Genomic DNA, 27,843 nt, shown 5'->3' with positions numbered 1-27,843 from the left:
GAGTTATCCATGTTTCTGTAAGTAAGCACTCACCTACACTCCTGTAAGAAACCTCAGTCAAACTCTTTCACCAAGTTGGACTGCTGTTATTTGGTCTGTTATTGGTTCCCACTGTAGGATGAGAAAATTTTCATTTGACTTTCCCCCAAAATAGTGTACAATACAATTGGTATCCATGCAAGGACTGACAAAACCAAAGATGAGCTGTAGAGTTGGGGGCAGTGGTGGTGGCTTCATGACTCCTGCAGTAGATGCTGAGGCATACAACTGAGGCTGGTGAATATGAAGTTAGAATGCCTGTGAGGGAAGTCCTCAATATGGAGACCCTTCCCCCATGGGGGAATGTTGTGCCTCCTTAATGTAGCGGTGGATACAAGGTCATTAGATGTTCCACAGGATAGGCAACAAGGCTGAATTTATCTATGAATGGAGCGTTTGGAAGGAAATCCTAGAGCAGCCATCTTCCACTGCTTGCTATGGAATGATGTCTCCTCAATGAATGGACCATTAGAGGTTGGGAGATGCACAAAGTTATCATGACAACAGCATCATGCCAGGATGGATCAAGGGGAATATTTATGGATCACAGAAAACTAAATGGGCAATGTCACTGTGCATAATTCTTTTGACTAAAGAATTGATAAAAACTCATGAAATCTTTTTATACTATGTTGGGCCTTGCTAACTTTTATTTTTTTAATCATGCCTTTAGTTTGGTTTAGATGACCAAACCAACTAGAATTTTTTGTTCTAGGATAGACGATAGTGGGCTTTTAGAGATCCTGCAACTCTTTCTAAAAGGCTTTTGTTCCATAATGCTGAACTTTGAGTGTCTCGGATTTGTAAAAGAGCAGTAGAGGCAATTGCTGATTTTAAACAAAGACACAGACATGTCATGGGAGTGAGCACTCACAGAAGTCAAAGGGTTGTTGAGTAAAAAGCGCAGAGTGGGAAACTGTTAGCCAAGGAGGCCCCCAGAGGCCCCAAAATAATGATGTCACTGCTACTGTTGTTAGTTGCATACTGGAACTGGGTAATGTGACCCTATGGATGAAGACAATGCACGATTATAAGACATAGAGAAATAAGGCTGGGACTGAACTGAAATCTCACTCCCTTCTGGCTTGTTTTTATAATGTTGGAAGGTACAGTATAGCCTGCTAGGGGACAGTTGTCATCAGCAGTCTTACTTGGCTGTGGACCTTGCAGCTACAGTATCCTAATGCTAAGAAAGATGTGACTATAGGGAGAATAGTGACATGCACTGTTCAGGGTTCAACCAACAACTTTCTGATTAGATTTAAAGCCCACCCCACAAGAAGGAATTCAAGTCTGATACTGCAATCTAGGGCAAAAACCTGTGACTGAGCTGATAATAGTGATACACCTTTAATCCCAGCACTCAGGACGCAGAGGCAGACAGATCTCTGAGTTTGAGGCCAGCTTGGTTTGCTGAGAGAGTTCCAGGAAAGCCAGGGCTACAACAGAGAAACCCTGTCTCAAAAATAAACAACAAAATCCTGTGGCTATGGAGGTCCCAGGTCCCTGTAGGGAAACAACTGTTGTTTTTTGTTACATGGATGTGATAAGGCTCTGTCAAACTTCTCTCTAAGCATCTGTGCTTAGGATCAGCCATACGGCACCACTGTCAACTGTAATTGGTCATAAAAGGATGTTTCCTTTACAAGTGATGGTAGGCGGCAAAGACTCATAACCACCAGTGAAGGGCCTGAGAACAAGAGGCTGTTATGGGAGATTAGCTCAAGGTTTAACTAAATCACCACTCTAAAGTTCAGAGAACACAACAGAGAGCAAAAGAACTGGAGGAAGGGGTAGAGTGTTGTGTAGCAATTTCCTCTGAATTGAAACAATGCATCCTGAATGGAGGATCACCAGGACTTGAGAGGTTCTAAAGAGAGGCTTCTTAGGACTCTGAGAATAAACAACTCATAAGTCTCAGGAAGCCCCTGAAACTTAATCAGAGTTCTAAGGCCCCTCCCTCTCCAATGTTATATAATTAGTAAGGGCAGGCTCTCCTACCTGTTGCATTAGGAAGCTGCCAAGAGATGGCCAGGGTTCCAGTTTTCATGAGATAACTCACCTTGGAATGGGCTTTTGGTAATGTAGCAGCCTTCCAGTCATCCGTGTTGCTGTAAATAAGCCTTCACCCATATTCCTCCAAGTAACCCCAATAAGCTCATTGGCTCACCAAGTTGGACTTTATCCTTACTTTGGTCTGCTACTGGTTCTATACCTGCTATTGAGAAGACTTTTGTTCACACTTCCACAGAAATAGTGTCACACAACAGCCACTTGGTGACCAGTGTCAAGGTGATGGCTCTTCTGGGCTGAAAGAAAAATGTCTAATGCTAAGAAGGTAGAAGTAAGGTGACAGAAAAGACCAATGTGAGGAAGTTAGGGGCATGGGGACTGAGAGTGGAGGCCTCAGCATCTCAAGAGGAAAAACCTGTGCTTAGAGGTATTTGATTACATTGTCAATATTGACTATATCCCTGTGTGACTCCTTCCTCAAAAAAATGTGAGACAAATCTTGTCACCTGCTGTCCCCAGTGCCATCAACAAAGTTCTAAGACTTTTCTAAGTCTTAGAAAGGGGTTCAGACCTGCACATGGAAAGCCACCAAAGGCAGATGAGCAGGAGAGCTGGATCCAGAGGATCTACAGAGGCCCTGGATGCTTCCCCACAGAGATTCTTGTGGGACCAGTATTCATGGGGCAGGTGTTTTACACGGTTCCAGTCACACCTTTTTTGGCCCAACTGACATGCTCAGGGGCTTCCTGCCAGAAGTATACTGCAATGGGAAAATGAGGCCACAGTGGGAGAAGGCAGGGACCAGCTAAAGAGGGCTTGTGTTCCTTCCAATCCCACACCTGAGCCCTTTGATGAGGTCTGCACGACTTACTGAGGCCTGACACAGAAGCAAGGAGCCAAGCTTGGTGTGTCAATTTAAATGCTTTTATTAATAATTTTCTTACATTACGAGGATAATGTGACAAAAGGAAAGACGCTGCATACAGATTATAAACCAGCATAGCTCTATTTGTATCCAGTGTTCTAGCCCCGACACACAGGTACTATAAAGCACAGTCTGCCAAATAATAACGTTGAGAATTGTTTTTAATAAAGAAAGTATTAACATATTACTATGTATGTGGTAATAGGCTCCTAGGAGTTCCTCCCACCCCCACTTTATTTTTTTTTTCTTTGTGATTGACATGAAAATGGTTCAGCAGCTTGGGGGTGGAGAGGAGGAGAGAGATCAGGGCTGAAAAAGACTACTGGTTCTTCTGGAGAGGCCAAAGGGTAGATTGAGGGATGCCCTAGGACAGCCTGGCCTTTGTCTTCTTGTAAGCAGTACTGTGAGCAGTTGCCCCCTCTGAATGGAGGCTGGTACACTCGATGCCCTGTGGCATATTCTCTCTCTCTCTGAGGTACAGTGCATTGTGGGATTGCTACTGGGAATGCCTATCTCCTGGCCAAGCTCTGACTCACTGTAGTAGGAGGAAGGCTTGGGCCATTGGTCCTGAACTCCGCTGAGCCAGGCACAAGAAGGTGTTCATGCCAGCTGGCAGCTAGCTGTGGCTCAAGGAGGTGGGCATTGGCAGAGCAGACCTGGTCTCAACTGTGGTACAGGACTGGTCTGCTGTAGACTGAGGTCCGTTGGTAGGATGGTGAGGAAGAGCAGGGGGAGACCTGCGAAGGCTCGGTATGGGACATGAGTCTGTTTATGGAGCCCAAGGGCGGGATGCTCTCAAGAGCAGGGAGGGTATCTGTCATCAGAACCCTCTGCTTCCAGGAGAGAGAAGGAAATAGAGGATTCTGGGAGCAATAGGCCTCTGACTCCCATCTGGGCTGCACAAGTCCGCTGTCATGCTGACAGCTGACTGGACTCCCAGGGACCCCGGACATCCCCACCCAGCTTGAGGGGGGTGTTGCCTGGGGACAAGCTGAAGAAGATACCCTCCCCAGAAAGCGTAGGCTTGGGCATCTGGTCACAGAATGAGAACAGTGTTTGTGAACTAAACCTAAACCTGCTGTCACAGCGGAGGTGGGTTGAGCTGCTTGCTTGGTTGATTTGGGAAGAGGGGACAACATTGTCCTGAGTACAGCCAGCAGCTGCGGCAGCTGTGCAGAGTTGGGTGGGCCAAGGCCCTGCTCCTGAACTTGAGTTGCCATTGAAAATGTCAGTGTGCAGATATATCTCTTCCACCAGGTGGGGCCTTTGGATGGGGAAAGGCTGCGCTACCTGAAGCTCACGCTGCCCTCCTCAACTCCCAGTGCTCTAGAGACAGTGGTTGAATGGTGAAGGAGGCCAGAATGGCTGTCCACCAGAGGCTTGACCTCCAGGGGGTAGGCAGAGGCATCTGGGGAATGGGGCTGACATTGTTCTGGACAACTGTTTGTCCTAGGTGCCCCTTTCCTATTGCCATCAATGCTGCTTACTCCTGACAGGGGGTGGGTGTCGGGGAGTTTGTGCAGAGGTCCCTCCACCAGGGGTCAGGGACCAAGTCCAACCCCCTACTGCTAAGCAGCAATGACCAGCTAAGTGCAGGCTGGTGGTGGTGGGAGGTAGGGGTACTGCAGTTGGAGCTCAGGGGTATCTCCTTTCAACCTCAGCCTTTGCTGGCAGGAAAGGAGAGAAAGTGCATGGAGAGAGCTTGGACCCAGCCACCCACCTCTCCAACACCCCAAGAAAGATTGCCCCCCTCAGTGGCTAGCAACCCATTCTGATGAGCATTCCCACCTCCTCTCCAGAGCCCTGTCTCCCTCCCACCCCAAGCCCAACCCAGCACCAGGCTTCCCCACCACCCTTCCAGCTCTATAGACTATTTTTATATCTATTTAAAACATAAAAATGTATAAATATATAGGATATTATTTATAGATATATAGACGTGATTTACTCTCTTACTCTGCATGTATACGTACTGTATATGTCCGTATATACAATTGATATGCCTTAGCATCAGTATGATACACTGCACATACCCCTGCCTCCATGCACAGCCTCCTGGGGAGACTGGATTGCATAGGTATTTCTAGGGTGATACCATCTGAAGGGATGGGGGAAGGGGAGAGAGCGCTAGATAGAAGAGGGCATACTATTTTCCTCTCCAAAGGGCACTTTTTCTCCCTCTCACTAACATGCAAAGATTACCTCAAAGACTCTTAAAATGACCCTGACTAACAGAGGACTAGAAAAGAGCATTCCTCTGAGTAGAAGGACCATGCACACCTGGCACACTTCCCGCCTCAAGGATTGGAGGAACAGTCAGACTGGAATCTGGGGCAGTGTATAAGGGAGCGATCCCACCTTGACTGCCAACTGTGCCTTCCTTTCCTCATTCTGGAGGCCCACTCTCCCTGCTTCAGTTGCTAGCCCAGTTTGGCTGGGCTGCTTCTTAGAGGATATCCAGGGCATACATGAGCTCCAGCGAACCTGGGGCCTATGCCCAAATGGGATGCATGGACCACAAAAATAAAAACAACAACAACAACAACAACAACAACAAATAACCAAAGCACAAATCTGGGTTAAGCCTATACACTGAATCCCAGACTATACACTGGAAACAGGTTGGGATGCCTTCCCAGGGGCAGAAATGAAAACAAAGGAGTGTTATAGAAGATGGGAAGCTAGACTTCAACCCATCCGGCCTCTCCTGGACCCCACCAGCCCCAGGTGGGCAGCAATAGGCTGCCAGTCCCTAAGCTCAGGCTGAGTAACATCTTAAGTCCATTTCTCCCTCCCTACGGCCATGCCTACCCTCTCCACACCTTCCCCAATCCCCCCCCCAAACAAATGGAAGTCATTTATAAGGTGCTTCAAGTCACTCCAAGGTCCTTGCTCAAAATGAAAGATCTGGTGTGAACAAGCCAAACGGAAACCTCAGCAAAACAACTCGGGCTGGGAACACATAGCCTGAGCAGAGGGCAGAAGCTCTGGGGACCTCAGATTCAGGGCTCCTGACAGGACTTGGCTACACAGGGTCCTGGAGCTCAGTGCGCTCTCGTTCCCTGGTGAGGATGGGGTGAGGCAGCTGGAGCTGGCATCATGAGATGCCTGCCACAAGCAAACATTACAAAACACTTCTGATGCCTGCGTTCTGCTGTCTCTGGAGGATTCTAACTGGGCAGGAGCTGCCCACAGAGCTGAGTGGGCCACCAGTCTCAGTGGTCACTCTTTTTCTTTGCTCAGGGGTACACTGTAACCATATGGTTCAGCAAGGTACCCACTTGGCACAACTGCCACAAGCCTCAGTCTTCAACACTACCTCACTTCGTACTCTCGCCAATGTGAGCCAATGAAAGCCACTGTTAGCTTGGAGAGAATAAGTCTCAGCCCCACAGATACATTTCATTCTATGCCCCTGACTATCAATTCTACTCCAGAGACTGAGTTACAGTCCCTGTTCCATCAGAAATGACTGCATTTACACTCTAAGCCCTAACTCCCCTCAGTCTGTTAAACTAAACAAGATATGAGATGAGCCAAGCATACGGTTCTCTGGCCAGACTTGTAGGATGGGCTGACTCAAGCCTTTCTCCAAGGGAAGTGTGAGAATGAGCCCGATCACAGGGCATCACAAATGGAACTCACTGGGCAGAAGAGCCCTGGCTCTCCCAAGGAGCATCCAAGCTGACTGCAAGAGGTTCACCCTCAGCTTCCCCTAGTCACTCATTATCTCAAGACAAGGTGTCCCATACAGCTTCTGTCACAGCCCTGCTTGGCTGCACCCAGAGTGTCAGAGACCGAATGTAAGACACCAGGAGAGCTCAGTTTCTCAGTGACTCTGAGGCAGAAACCATTGCAGCAGAGGACATAGGTGGGGTTGGGGAGACAGAGGACCAGGAAATGGGTGACTTTGTGGCCACATGATGCTGTCAGAACAGCTCATTCTTCTAGGCCTCAAGGCAGGTCCACTGATCCCGGGTATCTTGAGGAGACTCAGGTAACACTGGCTCGGCCTGGCAGGACCTGTCTCTATGGCTGAGGACTTGAGTTCACTACAGCCCCTTGGGAGGGAACAATCAGTACCAGTTTTACATGTCTGGCTTAGGGCCATCGTGGAGAGGCCCCTTCCTGGGTGAGGAGGCCTCATGCACTGGGAAGGAGAGGTATAAGGCAACTGTTGGCAAGAAGGAAAGACCCAGGCCACTGTTTATGCCTGTAGGCTGCCCACGGGAGACCCGCCATCCGTACACTGAACCCACCTTGGCTCATTCAATTTTCAATGAAAATGTCCCAGACCAAAGTCTGCATCTGTGAGAGACAAGGTCCCAGGGCAGGAGCCTGGCAAGTGGAGACCTTGTGCTTCACAACAGCAGCCCATGTGGCTCCAGCTAGGCTTGGCCCAGGGTAGGAGGGGCATCTGGAGAGAGACGTAAGCTCAGCGTGGGCAAGGGTGCTGGCTGAGGCTGGGGAGTCCCAGGCCTCTGAAAGGGGCTTTGAGTTTTCCTACCTAGTTCCTGCTAACTCTCCCTGCTCAGAGGGCGAGGAGTTAAGATGGGGACCAGAGTGAGATGAGGGGTGAAAGTCACTAGGCAGGGTGAATCAACTTGTTGAAGAAGGCAGCATAAGAGGCCTGGCAGTGGGACAGTTGGAAAGACCCAGCTTTTTGTTTTGTTTGTTCAGTTTTGTTTCTTGTTTTAACATGCTACATCACCATTGAAAACAAAAACATTTCAAAAATAATATATAATATATATATATAATATTTATATCATGAAAAGCTATTGGCTAGCAGCAATGATTCTAAAGTTATCTTAGCACCAAGACCATGGAGGCAAAGGGAGGATCTGAGGGAAGATGGACAGACTGCAGAATCAGGAAAGGGTAGCAACATGTTCAGTGTTAATGACATTTCCATGAGGCCTCAGAGGTGAGACGAACCGAAGGAAGGAAGCTACCACACAGTTGTAGGCCCAGCTGGGTAGGTTGAGGGCATGGGGGCCTTTACTTGTGGTTGAATCCCCACTACTCCACTAAAGGAGAGGGACAGTTCTCTGCAGAACTGACCATGGGCAGGTCCTTCAGATCGTCTTCCCTTCCTCAAAGACAACCCTGTATCCACATTCTGGGATCTGCACTGACTGCACAGATAGAATGTGGAAACTGGAGAGAAGTTTTTAATAGCTCATGCACATTTCTGAAAACTTTGCGAGGTATACTGGTAGATAAATGAACATTGGACGGACTCCTCTAGTTTAAACCACTGTCTGCCCCCCCTATGGGAGGGGGCAAGAGGCATTTCTAAAGCTTATATGTAGTTGCAAAGTGTGTGTGTGCGTGTGTTGTGTGTGTGCATGTGTGTTGTGTATGTGCATGTCCATGTGTGCACACGCGTGCACGTGTGTGTGTGTAGGTAGGTATACATGCTTGTACCTTGAGAATCCCGTCTCACTTCCTGTTTTCTCCTTTCCTATAGGACATCTCAGCTCTATTCACAATAGGAAGAGTTTACAGGCAGAGAAACACTGTCTGGTGTCCTGTGACCTTCCTGCAAGGCTGAGGAGCACATCATCAGCCTTTTGCAAAAGGAACGACCTCTCTAGGCACTCTCGACTGACTTCTATGTGACCTAGGGCATGACTTGCATTGATAGATTCTGCCCTTGAACTAAAAAACAGCTGCTCCTTGATTATGAAAAGAAACACAAAATCCCGAAACACATACCATAATTATAAAGACAAAAAAATGTTAAAGTTGAATATACATTTTTCATTTTACCTGTTTTCAGCCAAAAATTATAGTCCTGTTGGAGTTTAAGATCTCTTTGTCTCCCCAACGGCCCAAGATCTGAATAAAGTATATGCTTTATCCTCCAGTGGCTAGAAAGAAGGAGGCATAAAGCCTACCTCTCCATCAGCTCCCAAGATTTCAAGCTCAAATGTGAAAAAAAATTGTATTCAGTGTAACAGCTCATATCTTTAAACTCCAGAGACCCGAAGAAGAGAACTGATAACCTACGGTTTGGAGAGGTAATACAGGGGATCGGCAACATGGTGGGGGGGGGCGCAGCAGGCTCACAACTGAGGGAGACTGATGCATTTGGCGGTGGGTGGGATGAGGGAAAGAATCAATCAGAAAATGAACAACGAAAGATCTCCCAAGCTGAAGTCAGATGAGGGGAGAAAGACCAGCTAGTCCGGTCCAGAAATCCAATTCACCCCATGGAAACCCAGATGTAATATATCTGGACCAGAATGCCAATGAGGAGACCACAAAGCCCCCTGGCCATAAAACCATACCAAAAAGGAGAAGGCAAGCACCCAACCCCCAGCCCTCGACCAATACATGAGAACAGAAACAGAACAAGCCACCTCAAAGTGACAAGAGGATCATCATTTAGCTTATGCCGCTTTGACTGCTTGGTGGGAACACGTGTGGCCCCAGAACACGCTTGTGCGAGTGAAGATGAGTTGCCGTGTAGGCTGCAGCTGCCAAGTGTGGAGACAAGAGTCAGTTGCCAACATTGCTCCTTTCTGAAAGCTGCCAGTGGCTTCTAGTGGACATAATTAACTTAGTTTTTTAAAAAATTTCAGTGTGGGTTTATATATATATATATATAATATAATATATATTTATATAATATATCAAAGCTTATGAGTATAGATTAAAAAAATATTCACCGGCTTTGCGACCTCTGGAGTGTAGGCCCCCTACATGTCTGGGTAGAACTCAGAGCCATGGTCCACAACCTGCAGCATGGGCTTCTGCTCCAAGGCAGACATCCTACTGAGGACCTCGGCTGACAGTGTATAGCTGTTGCCAGACTTCTCCTCAAACCAGCTGTCCAGGGCTCGCTTGGCATCAAAGTTGGCAATGGGCGGTCCATTCACAGCAATTGTCAACAGGTCACTGAGCTGCTCCAGGGTCAGGCGGGAGCGGTGGTTTTTGCGGACCCGCTGGAGGGCGCTTCGGCCTTTCTCGCAGCAGGCAGTAGAGGTGGGGAGAACTTTAAGGACCTGAATGACCTTGTTCAAGAGCGGAAACCTCTGTTTGTACTTGCAGATGTGGCTGATGAGGTCTTTGAAGCCATTTTTGGTGTAGTAATCTGCCTTGAGGTCTCTCCACTCCATCAGCAGGCTCCCCCGGGGGTCCATCCCGTCACGGCACACATCCCGGGAGAAGGCAGGAATGGTTTCCAGGTGGTCAAAGATCTGAACCATGTCCTCCTTGCCGAAGCTCAGGAGCTCCTCGCTGTTCCTGGGCCAGGCGGCTAAGTCGAACACTTGGCAGGCCTTCACAAAGACCCGGCTGCGGGAGTCGAACCTCTGAGCCAGAATGACCTGTGTCTTCTGGCAGATCTTCTCCCTAATGGACTGGAACTTGGCCTCTGCCACCCTGAGATTCTTCACGGCGATCCCATTGAAGCTCTCTCGGAAATTCTCCTCGAATTCTTGCAGGTACTCACCTGGGGAATCTGCAAGCCGGCTGATCTCCTGGATTGCCTCCTCTATCTTGTCGTCCACCTGCGACACCAGGAGGTACTCACCCTGGAAGATGTAGGCCAGGCGCGACAGCACAGCAATCACATCCAGCAGGAAGTAGATAAGCTTGATGGACTGGTAGTCCATGAGGAACTGCAGCAGGGCCAGGGCTATGGCTGAAGCGTCAGCCCGCTGTGTCTGGCTGCTGACATCCTTCAGGTGGGCCACCACTTCCAGGTAGTCCTTGATGAGGGCGTTCAAGACATTCTGCTCACCAATGATCCACCTCACAGCCCGGATGTCCCCCAGGAATTCAGTCTCCTCGCACAGGGTGGAGGCTGTGGAGCGCAGCTCACACATGAGGCGTGGTGAGTAGCGGTAGAAGCTGAGGAGCTGCTTCAGGTTGTTCTCCAGCTCCTCCAGGCAGGGCAGCTCCTTTCCACTGATGGCATCCAGGATCTCTAGGTGGGGCCGGTGGACCATGAAGGGCAAGCACAGCAGCCACGGAAGTGTCTTGCGGATGGTCATGAACATGCTGGCTCGCAAGCTGGCGGTGATGTTGGCCCCATCTACTCCCAGGCCCACAGTTGGCTTCTCATCCAGTAAGCGGATGCCCAGAGCAGCAAAGGCCCGGTCAAGCGCTTGGAGATAGCTTTCCGTGCTGGAGAAGCCTAGCTCCTGCAGGGATAGGAATTCTGTGGCTGGGGGTCCATCACTGCTGGTATACTGCACATAGACAGCCACCGTGTCGGCCAGAAGGTCGTCACTCTGCCCATCCAGGATGATGCTGAGGCAGGGAGACTGACGGATGCGCTCCACCAAGTCTTCTCTCAGTGCCCTGGCGATGTGATGGATAAGGATCTGGCAGTCCCCCTCATTCATATACTGGTCCACCACCTTAAGCTCGCACTTCCGCAGCAGCTCTGCCAGGGGCCGGAAGTCGAGGTAAGGCCTCCCCTCCAGCGCCAGGTGGTAGGCGGTGTTGAAGAGCAGGGTCATGTTGCGGCACATCTCCTCTGTCTTCTCCGGGTGCATGCGCAGCTTGTACAGCTGCAGGCATTTCTTGTGCAGGTTGCTCTGGCTGTGCAGCTTGATGGTGTGGATCTTAAACTGCTTGGAGCCGATGATGAAGGCGGAAGTGCGTGAGGACTGCACGGTGTACTGGCGGCACACGTGGCACCACATCTCGTTCAGGGTCGGGGAGTACCGTAGGAACCAGAATTTTTTCAGCCACTCCTGCTTGAAGCGCCGGATGCGGCGTCCGGTGGCAGAGGACATCTTGGAGGGTTCATCGGTTGCTGTCATCACATCGTTGGTGACAGATTCATCTGCAGAATCCACTTCCTGGTCATCATCCTCCAAGATGGCGGGGCCGGAGACCATACTCTCTGAGGCTGGAAAATAAGACGGGAAGGAGAAATTCACATGGGCTGCTGACAACACAGACTCAGCAAGCGACTCTGAGGGAGAGCAGGCCCCACAGAGATGGAAGCCCAGCCTGGAGTTGATTCAAGGGTAACCCAGCTGTCCACACTGAGGTTCCCTCCCCGTGAGTTGCCCATGGTGGTCTTGGACACTATTCATTATGCTACAAGCTGCCTGCACCTGAGCTCAGCCTTGATTTGTGGGTGCTTCTGGGGTGGAATGTTCTAGAAGAGGCAGAATGTTTGATGTCACACATTCAGGTTACACTGGAGGACCTGGCACTGGAATGCCCACCTATATGGTCAGAGTAAGCATGTGGCTCTTAACTGAGGTCAGTGTGGATACTGAGGCAAAATGTGGTTGTTATGTCCGCCCCACCCCACTCTGAGAGCAGCTGAGAAGGAAAGCCTGAGGGAAACAACCCAGCTTAGCTGCAGATCTGCACAGATCGACCCCCAGTTCTTCCTTGGTCCAACAACTTGAAGAGATCCAGGCAGCCAGCAAAAAAGGACAGTCACACAGCTGTCGGCCCCAGGTTCTCTGGTTCCTCATCCTTCTAGAACTCCAGGCTGGGAACCGAGCACCATGTGGGTAGGACAGAGTCTGGAAGAGGTGGACGAGGCTGTGCTCCTGGCCTGAGTTTGAGGAAGCTGTAAAAGCTCCCAGCACACACCCTGTTCAGGACTGGGGAGAGAGAATTTGGGTCAGGGGAGACAACAACGGGACCCCGCCCCCAGAGAAAACAACAGGTCAAGAACACAGCACACAGCCCTCCTGCAATGGGACATATTTTATTGACAAGTAGGATACAGGTCGGCACATGCAATGCCTCTCACCCCCAGAGCTTCAAGCCAGCCTGCCTCTGGCACCTGAGGGTTCCCACCCGAGAGGTGGCTGCCAGAGAGCTCTGGGCCATCCTCCACACAGCGCGCACGTGACACTACACACTCTTCCCTTTAACAGCAACCCCATCCTCAGCAACTTACCTGCAGGATCTGAGAACTCTGGGAGCTCCAGTACCTGCGGTGGCAGAATGGGGGGCTCGGGCAGCTTCCCAGACTTAAGCATATCTAGCTCCGCCTGCAACTCCCGCACTTTCTTTTTCAGGCGAATGCAGTTCGGGCAAAAGGATGAGGTGGGCAGCTCATGGGGGTCAGATGCCAGAGAGGCCTCGGCGGGACTGTCAGCCTTGAATGATGTACGTTCCTCCTCTTCATCTTCCAGTGGGCCCAGCTCCTTGGCCACCCTTTGAGGGATCTTCCAGTCCCCTTCCCCTTGGGTCCTGCAGATGCCTTGTGTCAGGGCTGCCCTACCATAGTCATCGTCCTGGTACTTGGGGACTTTCCGGATGACCAGGGAGGTGCTCAGGGCCAGCTGGCGGGCTTCCACGTTAGCAGACTCCAGTGAGGCTTCTAGCACATCCTTGAAGATGAGGTCTATTTTCTTCTTCTTGGCCTGAGGGTGTATGTCCCCCTCATCAAAGCTGCGCTTGTAAGGACTTCTGCCCTGCTTCAACACAGGGAACTGAGTGGAACCCCTTAGGTCTTCTGGGTTATCCAGGGCTTGCTCAGCCTTCTCTCTCTGCAACCTCTTCTCTCCTAGGAAGGAAAACCAGGGTGTGAGGATGTGGGGAAAAGCCCCAAATGGAGAAGTTGACAGGGGACAGAATGGGTTTTCTGCTAGGGAATTGCCTGACACATCCCCCTGGTTCTGACCATCTGGGTCAGGTGAGGAGAGAAGATCAGATGGTGGGGACTAGAGTCACAGGACCTTTACAAAAAGGCAGTTCTGAAGAAGCCTCACACGGATAAACGCTACCCTTGTGAGTTGGCATATGTCTGAAGGTGAGAATAAAAAGGAGTTACCATCCTGTGGTGATGGGCTTGCCATACTATGACCCCAGGAGACAGCATCTCACTCTGTCTGACTAATGCAACAACTTTTGGAGCTGAGTAGATATCCACCCATCATGGGACAAGCTGTCTTCCAGACCTAGAACTGCATGGTAGTTTGCAGTGCCTCAGTAGAAGGCATGGGGATAGCACAGGCCCTGCCTTCCTCTCTGCTCATGGGTCTGGAGAGCCAAGGGAAACAGCCACCCTACAGTTGCTGCCTCTCCATTCTCCCAGCGGTCTAAAGACAGGAAATATACAAAGGAGGATAGTTGAAAGTCCTGTGGTTCTCAGTCATGGCTAAGGTTGAAAACTGAAGCAGGGGAGTCTTGGGAAAGATTCCTAAACATGCCAAAGCATCAGCCTCCCCCAAGATAAGGGCAAGATGGCCTCGAGCCCCAAACTGTTCTCAGATACAGCTGTTTCCCCACCCGACAAAAGATGCCTCTCTGTCCTTCATTTTTAATTACCTTGAAATGTTGGTGAGATCACCAATAGTAAGCTATTTTAAATTCTTTAATGAGGCCAGCTGAATAGCACAGACTGCTACAGAAGTGCTGGTATGCCCAGGGGGAGACATGCTGAGGAAAGTTGTCTCCGCTTTCAGAAGGTTCTGCCAGCAGCCTGTGGTGCTGGGCAATCTCAAAGACCTCCTGAACTGGTCAGGGTCAGGGTCCTGGTGCTGCGGCTTTGCACCTCTGTTCAGTGTCTAGGCTTCTGTGGAAGGATTCTGTAGGCCCTGGGTGAAGGTCAGGAGGCTCCATGCTTGGCCTACCCCAGCTGCTTTCCTCATGTCTCCAGGCTCCCACAGAAAACAGCACAGCAGGGTTTAAGCCACTTAGGTCCCTATGCTGTCCTCACAGGAGCTGCTTAAGTAATAACTTCATCCCAGGTATATAGTACACAGACATATAGGCAGACAAAACACTCATATACGTAAAATACATAAATAAAATTAAAATTTAAAAAATGTAATGCAATGTGTTTGTGTCACAGAGCAGGTAGGGTGCTCCTCAAACTGAATCTTTGAAAAATCAAGGGTGCCCTTTCACCTTCTCATGGACTCCTCAGACATCAGACAGCTGAGGATGCTGGGAAGTCAGGGTGGTAGTCACAGATGACTCTCATTGTCTCTGTAATCAAAGATAAAGTCATCCATGTTTTCAAGGATGAGCAGGAAAACCTTCAGAACATGTGGCTTCCATGTAAAATCTCTGGTCCCCAGATGATCTCTAACAAAGGTCACCATGAATTCTGTTCCAAATCCTCCATGACATTCATGGATAAAACCAAAGAAAAAAATTTAAAACCCCCACACAAATCACACAGATCACCTAAATGTGTTGACTCTTATCCTTCAAAGATAACCACAAAGGAACAAATGGCATTCTCTCTAGAAGCTCTGGGCTCCAAACAACACTCTTCCATAAAAACGACAGTAAGTACGATCTGGTTAAGCAGCCTCTGATCGTGAAGATGCCCTGCTCTCTAAAAGCAAGATGCAGTGGAGCCCATCAGTGGTCTCAGTGCTTGGGAGGTAGAGGCAGGAGGCTCTGGAGTTCAAAGCCAGCCTCAGCTTCATATGCAATTCAAGGCCAGCCCGGGATACATGAGACTGTGTCTCACAAAGGAGGGTGAGGACTGGGAGATAGCTCAGCTGGTAAAGCATTTGCTTTGCAAGTATGAGGACTTGAGTTTCAGTCTCCAGAATTCATGTTATTTAAAAAAAAAAAGCGCTATGTGTAGTGGCAGGCACTTGTAACCCTGGTGCTGGGAAGACGGAGACAGGTGGCTCCCTGAGGCGCACTGGCCAATCAGCTTAGCACATTTGGCAGTTCCAGGTCTGTGAGAGTTGTCTCAAAAGCAAAGTGGTCCCTGAGGAATCACACACACACACACACACACATACATATACACACATATGCATATATATATATATATATATATATATATATATAGACAGACACACACACAGACACACACACACACACAAAGCTAATATATCTATAATTCCTTAAGTGACCAGGCAATGGGGACCTTCCTCATAGGCTATCCAAGGCACTTTGAAAGGACCAGGACTCTGTACCTAACATCTAACATCCATCCATCAGCTGCCAAGCCCCACGGTCACTCTCAAGCTCCAGCTGGGCCCACTGTAGTTGCTGGCTTCTTCCTGCAGCCTACAATCCAGCCTGGTCATGGACAGATGCCTTCCTTCTGTATCTTCCAAGGCTTGGTCTCTCTCTCTTTTCAAGCCTCCTGTGAGCCTTCACTTCCCCAAAGTCACTTCTCTCTCTGAGCTGTGCCTGGACCTCAGGTCTACCTGAGGATGGTGTGAGTTGAGGTGCTTTGGAGAAGACACAGGAAGACATGTTACAGAAGAATCAAAGATGGTGGTCAAGAGATGAAATCGGTGCCACAGCAGCTGTGACCTTTCTTGGTTTCCTTTTCGTTGGGTAGAAACCCCTTGGCTGCTCCCATTCACTTCTGCTTTTATCGATGCAACTGAGGCCCACCAAACACTTATGGAAATTCTGAGGTCCATGGAACCCTTCTGGAGTTTCAGGAAGAGGACAAACAGTAGCCACCCTTCATCCCAGAAGCATGCCATTCCAATGAAACCAGCATGGCCCAAGCTCAGCTCCAAAGGAGTCAGATGAGTTTACCCACAGGTCTCTCAGCTCTCCAGCAATTGCCAGATGCTTTTGACTAAACCAGACAGCTTCTGGGCACCCCAAGGCCTGTTGTCTTTTGTCTTCCAAGTCATCTTCACCTCAGTGAGTCACCTGCTCCCATCTCCTCTGCTCGTCTCTAACAAGGCTATCTCCAGTGAAGAGGTTCGTTAAGAAGATGGTGTAGAAGACCTTGGGAATGGCTCTGCCTCTGAAGACCAAATGAACCCTGGGCGTGTGGATGTGCAGCTTCTGTGCAAAGATGGCTCTCTCGTAAAAAGAACCCAGGTGCACCTGTGTACCCTGGCCAGGTTGAGAATGGCATCTATACCTGGAGAGCCAGAGGCAGGGTGTGAGCCACACTCCTTTCAGATGAGGCATTCCAGTGGAGTTTGGATGGACAGCCAACCCACTAGGGTCTCCCAGCCTAAGCCCATCTTCTCATGTCCACTCGCCTTCTTCTGGTAGAAACCATTCCTTCATGCTGTGGACCATCTGAGCTGCCAGGAACAAGATCAACAATACCGAGGCTGGCTTGGTCTGGTGGCCACTGCTGGATAAAACGTAGATCCTTGCTTCAGATGCCTCAAGTTTGAAAGCTAGCACTGGCCTTATTAGTCATGTGACCCTGGGCAAGCCACTGCATTTCTGTAACGCTCAGTTTGGATATTTGTACAATGATGGAGCTGATGCCACAGAAATCACTAGTCTAGAATTTGACAACCAAGGACTTAGTGACAGTCAAGGTAAAGATTGCATCAACGGTAGTAAGTACATTGTTCCATGGAGTCTCAGAGCATCTTGGAAGGTTAGTTCTCATTACCTTGATCCTGTGACAAAGTGCAGGAAACCCAACTAGCTCACAGGAAGTTATCTACTGAGGTGCTGAGTGAGAGGTGTCTTTTCATCAGTTAGAATTGGGGTAACAGGATTGGTGTTCATTCAACTGATTTATTTGGCTGGGATTTGCTGATCTCTCAGGACTGCCTCCTAGAGAAGAAAATTCCCTGGGGTGGCCACTGGTTTTCTGTGTTGAGGTCTCCCTGTCCTTGGCTCCTTGCACTGTTGGATACTGCATTCCTCAATGGTTTGCTTGGAAAGTTCCCAGAGGTGCTTTCTGGGCTTTTGTGGTTCGGAGTGGGTGTTTCCTTCCCTGGTGGACCTGGCCTTAGCCTTGTGGGCGTGGTCTTGGGCCTGTAGGCGTGACCCTAGCTTTGTGGGTGTGTCCCTTCACAATCAGTACTGACCTAGACTTGTGGACTTAGCCTTGTGGGCGTGTCCCTGGCCCTGAAGGCATGCTCTTTCCCATACCTATACTCACCTCGGGCCAGGTTGCGGTGGATGGTTTCCTGGGACATGCTATGCAGGCGCTTCATGTAGTCCTCGCTGTACCAAACCCGCAGTCGCTCTCCTGGCCGGATGTCTCGGCATGCCCGGAAGTAGATGCGCTCGCTGTGCTGGAATGCCAGGAGGTTCTGCTCCCTCTCCTCCCGGGAAATGACCACGTACCTGGTGAGGAGGGGACAGGTGAGAACCATGGGCCACACCTGGTTGCGTGCCTCCAGTGCAGGGGACAAGGGGTTAAGATATGTGGGCTCATAAGGAGAGCTGCTGCCTCACCTAGAGACAGCTAACTAGAGCTGGTCCTCCTACCTACATTTCTATTCTGCGTCATATTAACACATTTGCTGGACCTTAAGAATCTGTTTATCTGAGACCAGAAATGATATCTGCCCTGCCAACCTCGAGGGTCACAGTCAACACCAGACTCAACAGCAAGTTGCTGGGTTAGCCCTTCCCCTCTTCGTGACTTAAAAAAAAAACGTATTTTACTTTAATATTTTGTGTGTACGGGTGTTTTACCTGCACTTGTGTCTGTATAGCATATGAATAGAGCTCTCCCAGAAGCCAGAAGAGGACATTAGATCCCTTGGAAGTTGAGTTACAGGGGTGGTTGTGAGCTACCATCTGAGTGCTGGGAATCAAACCTGGGGTCTATGAAAGAGCAGTCAGTGCTCTTAAGCACTGAACCATGCATGCTCCAGCTCCACGTTCATTGACATTTCACCTCAGGCCTTTGATGGCAATTAGGGCAGAAGGAAGCTTTGGGCTGTTTCCATATCTTGCTAGGCTTAGCAGAAATAACCGATCCTTTAAGAGGGACCAATGGTAGCTCAGGGTTAGAGCAGTATCTTTATAGTTGGTCCAATGAGGACAAAGGGGGAAGGGAAATGAGAAGCAACAACAGAAAGGCTCAGAGAGGCTGAGAAACGTGTCCAATGACAATGCTAGCAATGCAGCTTTGTGGCCTATCCTTCCCTGAGCTACAATTCATGGCTTCCATGTGGACATAGAAGCACCGACTCAGCAATGCCCAAGACGTCAGTGAATCCACACCCCTCACACAGTTTCCTTCAGATGACACTTCCAACATCCTGGTATCACCTTGCCCAACTCCAAAACAGTGCCGCTGTGATGCAAAGTGAGACAGGTGGGAGCCAAAGCCATGTACACTGTGCTCTAACAGTGGTCTACCAGCAGAATAACGTGAAGAAAACACACCCATATGTTACCCATGACAACCATTGCTTTGGGTGGATAGCCTCTGGAATTGTCTGTACCTTCCAGATTTCCTCAGTGAAGTTAGTGCTGCTTCTCTCACCCAAAAGGCAAAGAGAAAACAATCATACAGATGTCAGTTCCTCTGTTAGGTGACAATGGGGGCCGGCAGCTCCAAGAACTTACACTGGAGACTGCTCCACCCCTAGGGCAGTTCCTGCAGTCCTTATATTCCCCCGCTCTTATCTGGACAGGTCCCTGTAGAATCAGCTTGACTTTGCCTTAGAGGAGGCTGGCACCTTACAAACACATCCCCTGAAGCCCAGGAAACAATCTATTCTGGTGACAGAAGATATCATAGACGGAGGGATGAAGACCCAAGCAGTGGGAGAGCAAACACCAAGCTCCTCCAATCTGGACAAGATCAATGTTCCTTACAGCCCTGGGTCAGACATCTTGCCCAGGACCTCGGTCTCAGGTAAGTCCTGTGTCCCCATCGGTATCTTACAAGAGCATCAGAGAGTCCTACCCCGGGCAAGCTGTGAAAATCTCATGCAGATCTCTATGCACCTAGCCACAACATTGTTGTTAGCAAAGGCTAAAAAGACAGACCCCAAGACTGCAGAAGTCACACTCAGCCTCATCTCTCCACTCAAAGGAACAGCATCATCTCCAATCCTGACATTTCTCTTGCCTGTGCAAAATAATTTCAAGTTTACAATTTAGCACCTTTGGACTAATGTCCAAAAACAACCAGCTTAATGGTCAGCAGGGCACAGAATAAATGTAGCTCCAAGCTTTTCTGTTCCAGACACATCCAGAAGGAAAAAATCCCATTCATGTGTTCTCTTGAGAACCACTGGTTCACAGAATACATACAGAGTACCTTCTCCCTTTCCCGTTTTGGTTTCTGGCCAGCCATCAAATACTAAATGCCAGAGATAAAGGTAAATGAGGAACGAGTCATTATCAAGGTTTGTTGATTCAAAACAGCAATGTCGGGCAGTGGTGGCGCACGCCTTTAATCCCAGCACTTGGGAGGCAGAGGCAGGCGGATTTCTGAGTTCGAGGCCAGCCTGGTCTACAAAGTGAGTTCCAGGACAGCCAGGACTACACAGAGAAACCCTGTCTCGAAAAACAAACAAACAACAACAAAAAAAAAAAAAAAAACAAAACAGCAATGTCTGGAATGGGTCTAAACATTTCAAACGATTTGTATCCATTTCCTTTTGCCCCCGACACCTCCCCCCAAGTGTCGTTCTACCTAACAAGAGCCAGCATTTAGAAAGAGCAGCCTCAGTCTTCATACAGATCACAAAGTATTTCCAGCATCAGACCAAAATGTGTTGAGCATCTTGTATTTGGTTGTTTTAAAACTTGCTTTTGAAATGAGATACATATGGCAACTTCGGGTGAATCACAGCCACCCAGTTCCACGACAAGACATGTTTATGTGACAGAACTTTCAAGAGAAAATTAACTGCATCCAGCTAAAACTCAGGACCCATCACCTCTAATTAGGTCCCTTCCCTTTACAGTGGTAACACTCAATGGCTTGGTACATTCTTGGAATCCTGCTGTGCTCATTCTTATGAAATACTGTCCTGTGACACACGGCCAAGGACACCACAGTTTCCAGGAACTGTCTTCTCCTTGTGGTCAAGCTTGATTGTCTACAAGGGGGTCTGAGTTCCCAGCTCACATTCTGTTGGAAAAGCACAGCAGAGTGGGAAATGCCTGGGTCCAGGCTGTCCTGTAGAGACTGAGTTCACATCTGGCAGTTCAGACTCAGGCACCCTAGAGGTAATTAAAAGGTGACTGACAGTGGTGGGGAGTGCAGGGGTCCTGGACTGAATCTTTCCAGAAGATAACACATTGTTTTGAGTCCTGTCTCCTTGCTGGCCTTGGGTGCTGGACAGATAAGCACAGGGAGACAATTCTCAGGCCTCACCCACTGGGTCTTATCAAGTGTACCATATTTTCTAGCTGGGTCAGGAAATGACTACGGGTTCCGACTCAAGAAAGAAAATGCCCCACAGAGATCTCCGCTTTGTTTAATGGGACTGACACAAGCCTGTCTTGGCCAACACAGCTTTCCGGGAAGACAGAAATGGGAAGACTGGGCAAGAAGCTGGGCTCTGTGATGTCACTGGATTAGGTCTCTGGCATCTAGGCCGTTGCCCAGCCTCTGTAAAACATCGCCCCATATGCTATGGGCTTCCTTCCAAGGCTTCCTGTTTGAAAGCTGAGACAGGCTCCCCATTCATTTCTTCTTCTCCCCACTGTCACCAAGACACCAAAATGGAAATCATTTCCATCTCAAACTGACCACTGTCCCTGGACTCTGACCTTGTTTCTGGTATACAGCCTTTAATTTGGCCTCTTCTTTCCTAACACCAGAAATAGAGGCCAACCAGTCTCACAGACCTTGGGTATCAGAAGAGACCCAGGCCACCTTCGTGGGGTCTCTGTATCCTGCAAACTGCAATCTTAATTTCCATGGTCATGCATTTTGGTCAGGAACTTAAGAGAATGGTCTGGATCCCAAAGCCAAAGGTAGCTAAGAACTACTCAGAAAGGACATTACAGACTACAATTTGGGGATTCCTGTCTCAAGGAAGCTCTCCACGACTTGAGGTAAGCTGAAGACAGCTCTGTGGTGGGGCACACTCCAGTGAATGCAAGAGGAAGCCACTCCGGTTCCTCCAAAGAGTCTTGGCAGGCAGGGCCTTGCCTTTCACAGGCAGCTACCAACATCAGTGGAAATATAGCCACTACAGAGGTGTGCCCCAGGATGGCCCCAAATGGACAGCCAGGAGCCTCTCAAGTCTCCAGCCAGAAACTATTTAGCTCCCTAGAAACTGCAACACTTTTGGGGAGCATAAGGTTAAATTCACTTTTGATGTGCAGGAGGAAAAAAAAGACCTAGCAGCCGTGGTTGCTCAGCTGCCTTTGGCCTACAAGCCGCTGCCTTTCCTCTGGAGGGCCAAGCATGGGGTTGGTCATGCCCATGGGGAGTTTATGGAATCCAGGATATGCAAGGACCACAGAGACCTCTTCCCCACACACTTTCCATTCGGCATCTAATCCCTGTTCTGCAGGCTCCTGGAGTCTCCTTGGGATATGAAGAAAGAGAATACACACCAAAATAAAAGATCCTGGAGCCTGGCTGTGTTCAAAGTGTGACATCTGATTCATTTTATTGCCATCTTAACAAAAATATTTGAGAAGGCCATCTTGGGTTCCAGCATGGACGGGCAAGGCAATTCCAGGCACCAGGCTATTACTGGACAAGACACTATGTAGTTGGATGGGGCAGGAACCCCCAAAGAACCACAAATTGGGGCAATGGAGACCCATGACCCATGTGGCAGGTGCCATCTGTCCCATCATTTCATGTTGGACGAAGCATGGTGTGTGTTTATAAACAGCTCTAGCAACAGCCTCAGTGGGCCCTGGGTCCATTAGGCTTCCAGGTCCACTTAGTTTCTTAGAGAGAAAGGGAGGGTGTGAAAGGTCTGCTGGGGTCAGCCCCGGGCCAGAGATCGAGGTCAAAGCTGCACCTAAGGTCAGAGTGAAGTCTTTGGCTTAGTTTCTCCTCCCTGACTTAAAGAACCCAGTTCCCTGGCCATGCCCCTTAAACAAAACACAAAGCTAGAAGTATGTATGGCTAAGTGAACATACAGCCCAAGCAAGCAGAGGCAAGGCATGCTGGGAGGTGGACCGGACACAGCCTCATTGGTCTCTGGCCTTATTAGGAGCCAGTGAGTGGACAGTATGCCTGCTGGCTCCTGAGGCCTGGGCCCAGGACCTCTCCACCATTGCTATGAGACCCAAGGCCATCACAGGCTGGCAGACTCGTCTCCACTCTGTTTTCGCTCCCTCTTCCAACTGTAGAAACTGAGGCAGAGCTTAGGTGAGGAGCAAGATCCCCATCTATTAGTGCCCTAGGTCTGGCCTCTTGAAGAAAGCTGGCCAGGTCCCCACTACATGGCTGTGTCATTTCTGAACCCTGAGATGCATGACAATGACTGGAATGACCAGATCAGTGACTGTAAAGTCTGACTTGGCTGCCTCCTCACTGTTCAGAAAGCTTCCTGAGATGGCCTGTCATGTGCAGGCTTGGGGGGAAAGCTTACAGTATGCTAAGGATGCAAGATCATCTCTTCCCCACCCCCACCTCCCGCATCGGCACGCCCCATTCTCCTTCCCCCCACCCCAAAGGCAAGCAGGGCAGCTGAGCAACGCAGGGCAAGCGCAGGGCCAAGGCCGGGCCCCACCCACCCAGCTGAGCCAGCCCCATCCACCCACAGGCCGCACCACCTGGAAAGGGCAGAATCAGGACCTGGGAGGTCAGCTCTGCTGCAGCCCAGAGTTCAAAGCAAGACTCTGTTGGATGCTGCCCCCTGCCCCAGCAAGGCCTGCTCCATAGGATATAGGATACAGGCCACGAGGAGAGCAACCTTCTAGGCCAAGCAAGCATTCAAGCAGACAGCTTTTCTTGTGTCTTGAGCATCTTCCTGAGATTAAGGGGGTGGTGGGCCTGTATACCCGCTCTGTTAAAGCACAGGAAGCTGGACTGCACCAGGTGAAGAGATGACTGTGCCCCAGGGTCATCAGTCTTGTTTCTGGACACAAGAGACTCCCCTATCTCGAGGTCAGACACCACCGGCATTGCTCCTCCTTATGCAAACTGGCCAGGTTAGAACTTGTGCTTTCTCTTCCGAGACCTGGTAGTCCGTGTTGGGGCTGGTTCTGGGGGAGCTGGTGTAGGGTCCGACAGGGGTGCCTGAGCCTGGAAAGTGTAGTCAATGGGGGCCACCCCTTCTGGCCCATGCTGAGATGCCTGAACTGCATCTCGGATCTTCGTAAGCATCTCACACATCTGACCAACACGGCTGTTTAGCTCAGCCATAGTCTGGCTGATGACATGCATATTGTCGGCCATGTCTTGGTGCACAGTCACCAGCTCCTGGCAGAATTTCTGGAACATTTCAGTCTGATGGGCATGGGCATGCAGGAGATGCCAGTCCAAGCCCATGGTGGGTGAGTTGGGATGTGGCTCTGGGGTCCTGTGGGCCTGGGCCCAGAGAGAGGGATGGGGCAGGACCTCTGGCTTAGGTCCCAACATCTTGGACTGGTCTGAGGAAGATGAACAGAGCAGAGAGGACCTGGCCAGGGGGATCTCTTCCTCTGAAGGACGCAGTAGGGGCATCTGAAGAGGCTGCCATGAGGGCCCAGGAGCTTCCTCACCTCCATCATCTTGGAGCAGACAGGGAGAGAAGGACAGATGATTACAAAACGGTGGAAAAGGCAGCCCCAGTCACAGGCCCACCTCTGAAAACTCCCTACTGCCCACCCCTCAGCCTACACTGGCACCACATACAGAGAAATGCCAGCTTCTAAGTCCCTGGGGTGTGTAGGTCCAGCACTGGTAGAAGGCTGAGCAGGAGCTGGTTCCCTTCTTCCCACAGAGACAGCTACATTCTACAAAAGGAGTCCAGCAAAGGAGACTCCAACTTCAGTGGCAGCCATGCCAGTCTCATGACTCTGATGGTGTCATTCCATTTCACTACCTTCAAAGGAACAATAACGATTGCTCTGCTGAACCCCTGGGGCCCTGGCTGGGCTCTTGGTGGGGGCTCCCAGACCCTACAGAGCTGAAAAGCAGAGCTGAAAGCACTACCCTGTGAGAGGTTCTAAGCTGCTCTCTTGTGAGCACTGGTCTCCACAAGGGAGGGACTTTCAAAGTTGCTTGGGGCCACCTTGTGGCCTTGCTGGGATCCTAACAAACCACTACAGGGAGATGCCAACTGGCTGGAGATGAGAGGGAAGGGCTGGTGCAGGATTCAACAGGATTACGTGGGGCAAGCCACTAGCCCTGTTGTCCCCCAAGGTGGGCTGTGAGGTCAGGTACATCATGGCCCACCCATGAGTGCTTGATTACACAGGTCCCCGGGTCTCCTGATGCTGGCACAGTGGGAGCCTACTGCTTCCTGAGCATGCTCCATAAGCGGCAGCCATCTTTGTGGGATGTCAGAAAGGGCAGGAGTGGCACTCTGAGCTGCCATTACCCCCTTTCCAAGCCCTCAGGCCACTACAGCCCCAGCCAGGCTAAGGCTTGTGACTTAATAGATTTGGGGGCTCCTGCAGCCCAGGTTACCTCTGCTAACCTCATCATCTTTGATCTCTAGGAGACAGAGGGGTGAACAGGGTAGGATTCAGGAAATAGCTCTTCCGGATGCTGCCAGCTCTGAGGCTTCAGCAAACCCTGGCAGGTCCAGGCTCAAGTCTGGTTCTGATGTCTCAGGGCCACCTCCATTTTCTGGAAGATTGTTTGCCTCAGCTGGCTAACAAGGAAGTCTGCCTCATCATGAACACTCTTTTCTACTCCTGAGGCTGACTTTGTGCGTGGCCACCTGTCAGGGACCTCAGCCAAACAGGAAATAAGCAGATCCCCGTGGCAAAGGGCCAGGGAGGAAGTTGGACTTGGTGAACCACTTTCCTGCTGGCTGAATGCTGGGCCCCACAGCTTCCTTGGATCCTCCTGCCCTGCTCGCAGGACTCCATTAAGGATGAGGAAGCAGGACTCCATTAGCAGATGAGGAAGGGTGTGTGTGTGTGTGTGTGTGTGTGTGTGTGTGTGTGTGTGTGTGTGAAATAGTAGTGGGAGGGGGGCGTTCTTCAGGGACGGACTCCGATGGCTCCCCCTTCTGGTGAACATCAGTTAGAACGGCTAAAGTCCCAGGAAAATAGAAGGTGAGACACACATGGAAACAGAATGGGTGGGGCGGGGGAGCCAGAGGAGAACAGGAAGGAGCCAAGCCAGTCTCAGGTGAGCACCAAGAAGCAGGAACCCAAGAGAAGTAGCTCAAGCTCAGAAGACTGGAGAGTAGAGGACAAAGCAGACAGGGTGACCAGTCAGTCACGAAGAAAGGTCTCTGCCTGGCCCAGCTCTGCCACTTGGCTGCTGTGGTGGTGCCCCTCCCCCTGCTGGCTATCATGGGGCTTCCCTGGCTTCTGCAGTTCCTGGAACGTGCCAAGCGCCTTCCTGATGTGGGCCTTGTACATGCTGTTCCCAGCCTGCTCGCCTTCCCCTCCCCTCCTCTGCGCCTCACACCAGGCTTGGTTAACTCTTCCTCAACCCTCAAACATCTTCCTCAGCCACGCTTGGCCTTTGCTACAGCTGCAGCACTCCATTCATGTGCTTCACAGACCCAGCACAGACTGCAGAGCGGCAGACCCAGTGTGGGCCCTGGAGATCACAAAAGTCCAAGGCTGGACATCTGGGATATACTGGACTGGGAGAGCTCTCATTCTTCCTCTAAGGTGAATAATCAAGAAGGTATGTCTAACCTTTTGACACTGTAACACAAGGTCAACTACAAAGTTTCTGCTCCAGGTACCAAACAAACAAAAAACTTGTACTGTTTTAAACAAGGTTATGATTTGTGTTAGGCCACCTTCAGGGCTATGCATGTAACCCTTAGGCCACAGGCTGGATCCCTCTGAAGCTCGTTTAGTCCCACACTTGTCTGTGTGAGTTTTAGATACAGCCCTGTCCTTCCTGCTCACAAGCCAGCTTCTGGCACAGAATGGATGTGCAAGAAGAGGAGACAGGACAGAAGTAAGACGGGGCCATGGAGAGGGTCAGGGAGACAGGCAGGGCTGAGAGCTAGCAAGAGAAGAGGTGCATGTGAGGAAGCAAGGCCCACACTCAGGCAGCGATACTCACAGCTGGTAGACAGGCTGTCGGTTCTATCCATCTCTGCCCTGGCCGTGAGCAGTGCAGACTTGATGGCTCTCTCGTGGGCAGCGAGCATGATGGGATGGGCGTGGCCCCCGATCCCTGGGCCCGACAGTGACTGCCGCATGAAGGCCAGCTTGTCCTTGGTCCTGCGCTTCATGTCATCCCACCTGTGCTTAATGTCCTTGATGGAGCGGGGAACCTGGCTGACGGAGGTAACTTTCCGAGCTATGCCTTCCCAAATCTTGTCCCTGTCGGAGTGGGACAGCCGCATGGTCTCTCTGGCAAAAAGAACTGCTTCGTGACGGGTCACCTCTGTGACTAGAATGTCCAGCTCCTTCTTGGAGAATTTAGGCTTCCTCTTACGCTCGGTCAGGGGCAGCATGTTCCTTGGGTTGAATATCCCACAAAGCATAATTGGGTAAATGACCGTTAATGAGGGTGGTCCTCCTCCTTCCTAATCACAGGCCCCATCTGGGAAGCCGGGGAACACCTGGGACCACCCAGGCCCTGCCACACCCTCCTCCTACAGCGATGCCTTTCCCTCTCTCCTCAGAGGGAAGGCAGGAAGGAGGTGGTAGGAGCCCAGTGACTGCAGGGTAGACTACCCTACCTCTCGTTAGCCTCGAGCACCAGACAGTTCAAGCTCACTCGACCTCTGCTGCTTTGTTCTCCCCTTCCAGACCAGTTTCTGAGGGTATAAGAGCTTTAACCACTTAAGGGACTGGAGAAGCAGTTCAGTGGTTAAGGAATTTACTGTAACTCTCTGTTGAGGATTAGAATTTGGATCCTGGCAACCACATCAGGTAAGTCACAAATGCCTGCCATTCAAACTCCAATGGGTCTGTTGCCCCTTTTTGGCCACTGTGACCATCTGCACACAATAGTGCACACACACACACACACACACACACACACACACACAAATATCAAGTTAGTTTAGAACATAGCCCACAGTGGACTGCGGTGGCTGTGGCACGGTTGCCAGTGTCCATCATGTTGCAACCACAGAAAGCTTATTCTATTACCTGTGACCTGTTTCCGTTCTTCCAGCATCTCTCATGTCCCTACTTCTGAACATGTGTGACAAGCT

General features: G+C 50.3%; 2 protein-coding genes across 4 annotated transcripts in view; both read right to left on the bottom strand.

The window, feature by feature from the left end:
• Window positions 1-7,387: 7,387 nt before the first annotated feature.
• The window catches only part of Prdm11 (PR/SET domain 11), a 73,623-nt gene continuing 53,167 nt past the window's right edge, over window positions 7,388-27,843 (bottom strand). For 2 of the 3 annotated variants that reach the window (XM_028778565.1, XM_028778563.1), the window contains exons 6-7: window positions 17,766-17,953; window positions 7,388-11,849 (exon numbers count right to left, since the gene is read on the bottom strand). In XM_028778565.1, coding sequence (XP_028634398.1) covers window positions 9,685-11,849; window positions 17,766-17,953 — 2,353 coding nt within the window. In that variant the 3' untranslated portion in view covers window positions 7,388-9,684. Of the gene's footprint in view, window positions 11,850-12,866; window positions 13,479-17,765; window positions 17,954-27,843 lie in introns of all 3 variants that reach the window. The other variant, XM_028778566.1, reaches the window with a different exon arrangement.
• LOC114630376 (myb-related transcription factor, partner of profilin-like) lies at window positions 23,407-27,326 on the bottom strand. Its single transcript, XM_028778567.1, has 2 exons — window positions 26,739-27,326; window positions 23,407-24,265 (listed from the first exon to the last, which is right to left on the bottom strand). The coding sequence occupies exons 1-2, from the start codon at window positions 27,163-27,165 to the stop codon at window positions 23,706-23,708; spliced, it is 987 nt and encodes a 328-aa protein (XP_028634400.1). The 5' UTR covers window positions 27,166-27,326; the 3' UTR covers window positions 23,407-23,705.

The sequence above is a fragment of the Grammomys surdaster genome, unplaced genomic scaffold, assembly GCF_004785775.1.
Source record: "Grammomys surdaster isolate TR1022 unplaced genomic scaffold, NIH_TR_1.0 338, whole genome shotgun sequence".
Taxonomy (NCBI): domain Eukaryota; kingdom Metazoa; phylum Chordata; class Mammalia; order Rodentia; family Muridae; genus Grammomys; species Grammomys surdaster.
The sequence above is the reverse complement of the archived record's forward strand: the minus strand, read 5'-3'. Positions and strand labels throughout refer to the sequence as shown.

Coding starts and splice junctions, on each gene's coding strand:
- LOC114630376 (XM_028778567.1), bottom strand. CDS start 27,165: ATGCTTTGTGGGATATTCAACCCAAGGAACATGCTGCCCCTGACCGAG. Junction 24,266..26,738: donor CGACAGCCTGTCTACCAGCT/GTGAGTATCGCT, acceptor GTCTGCTCCAAG/ATGATGGAGGTGAGGAAGCT.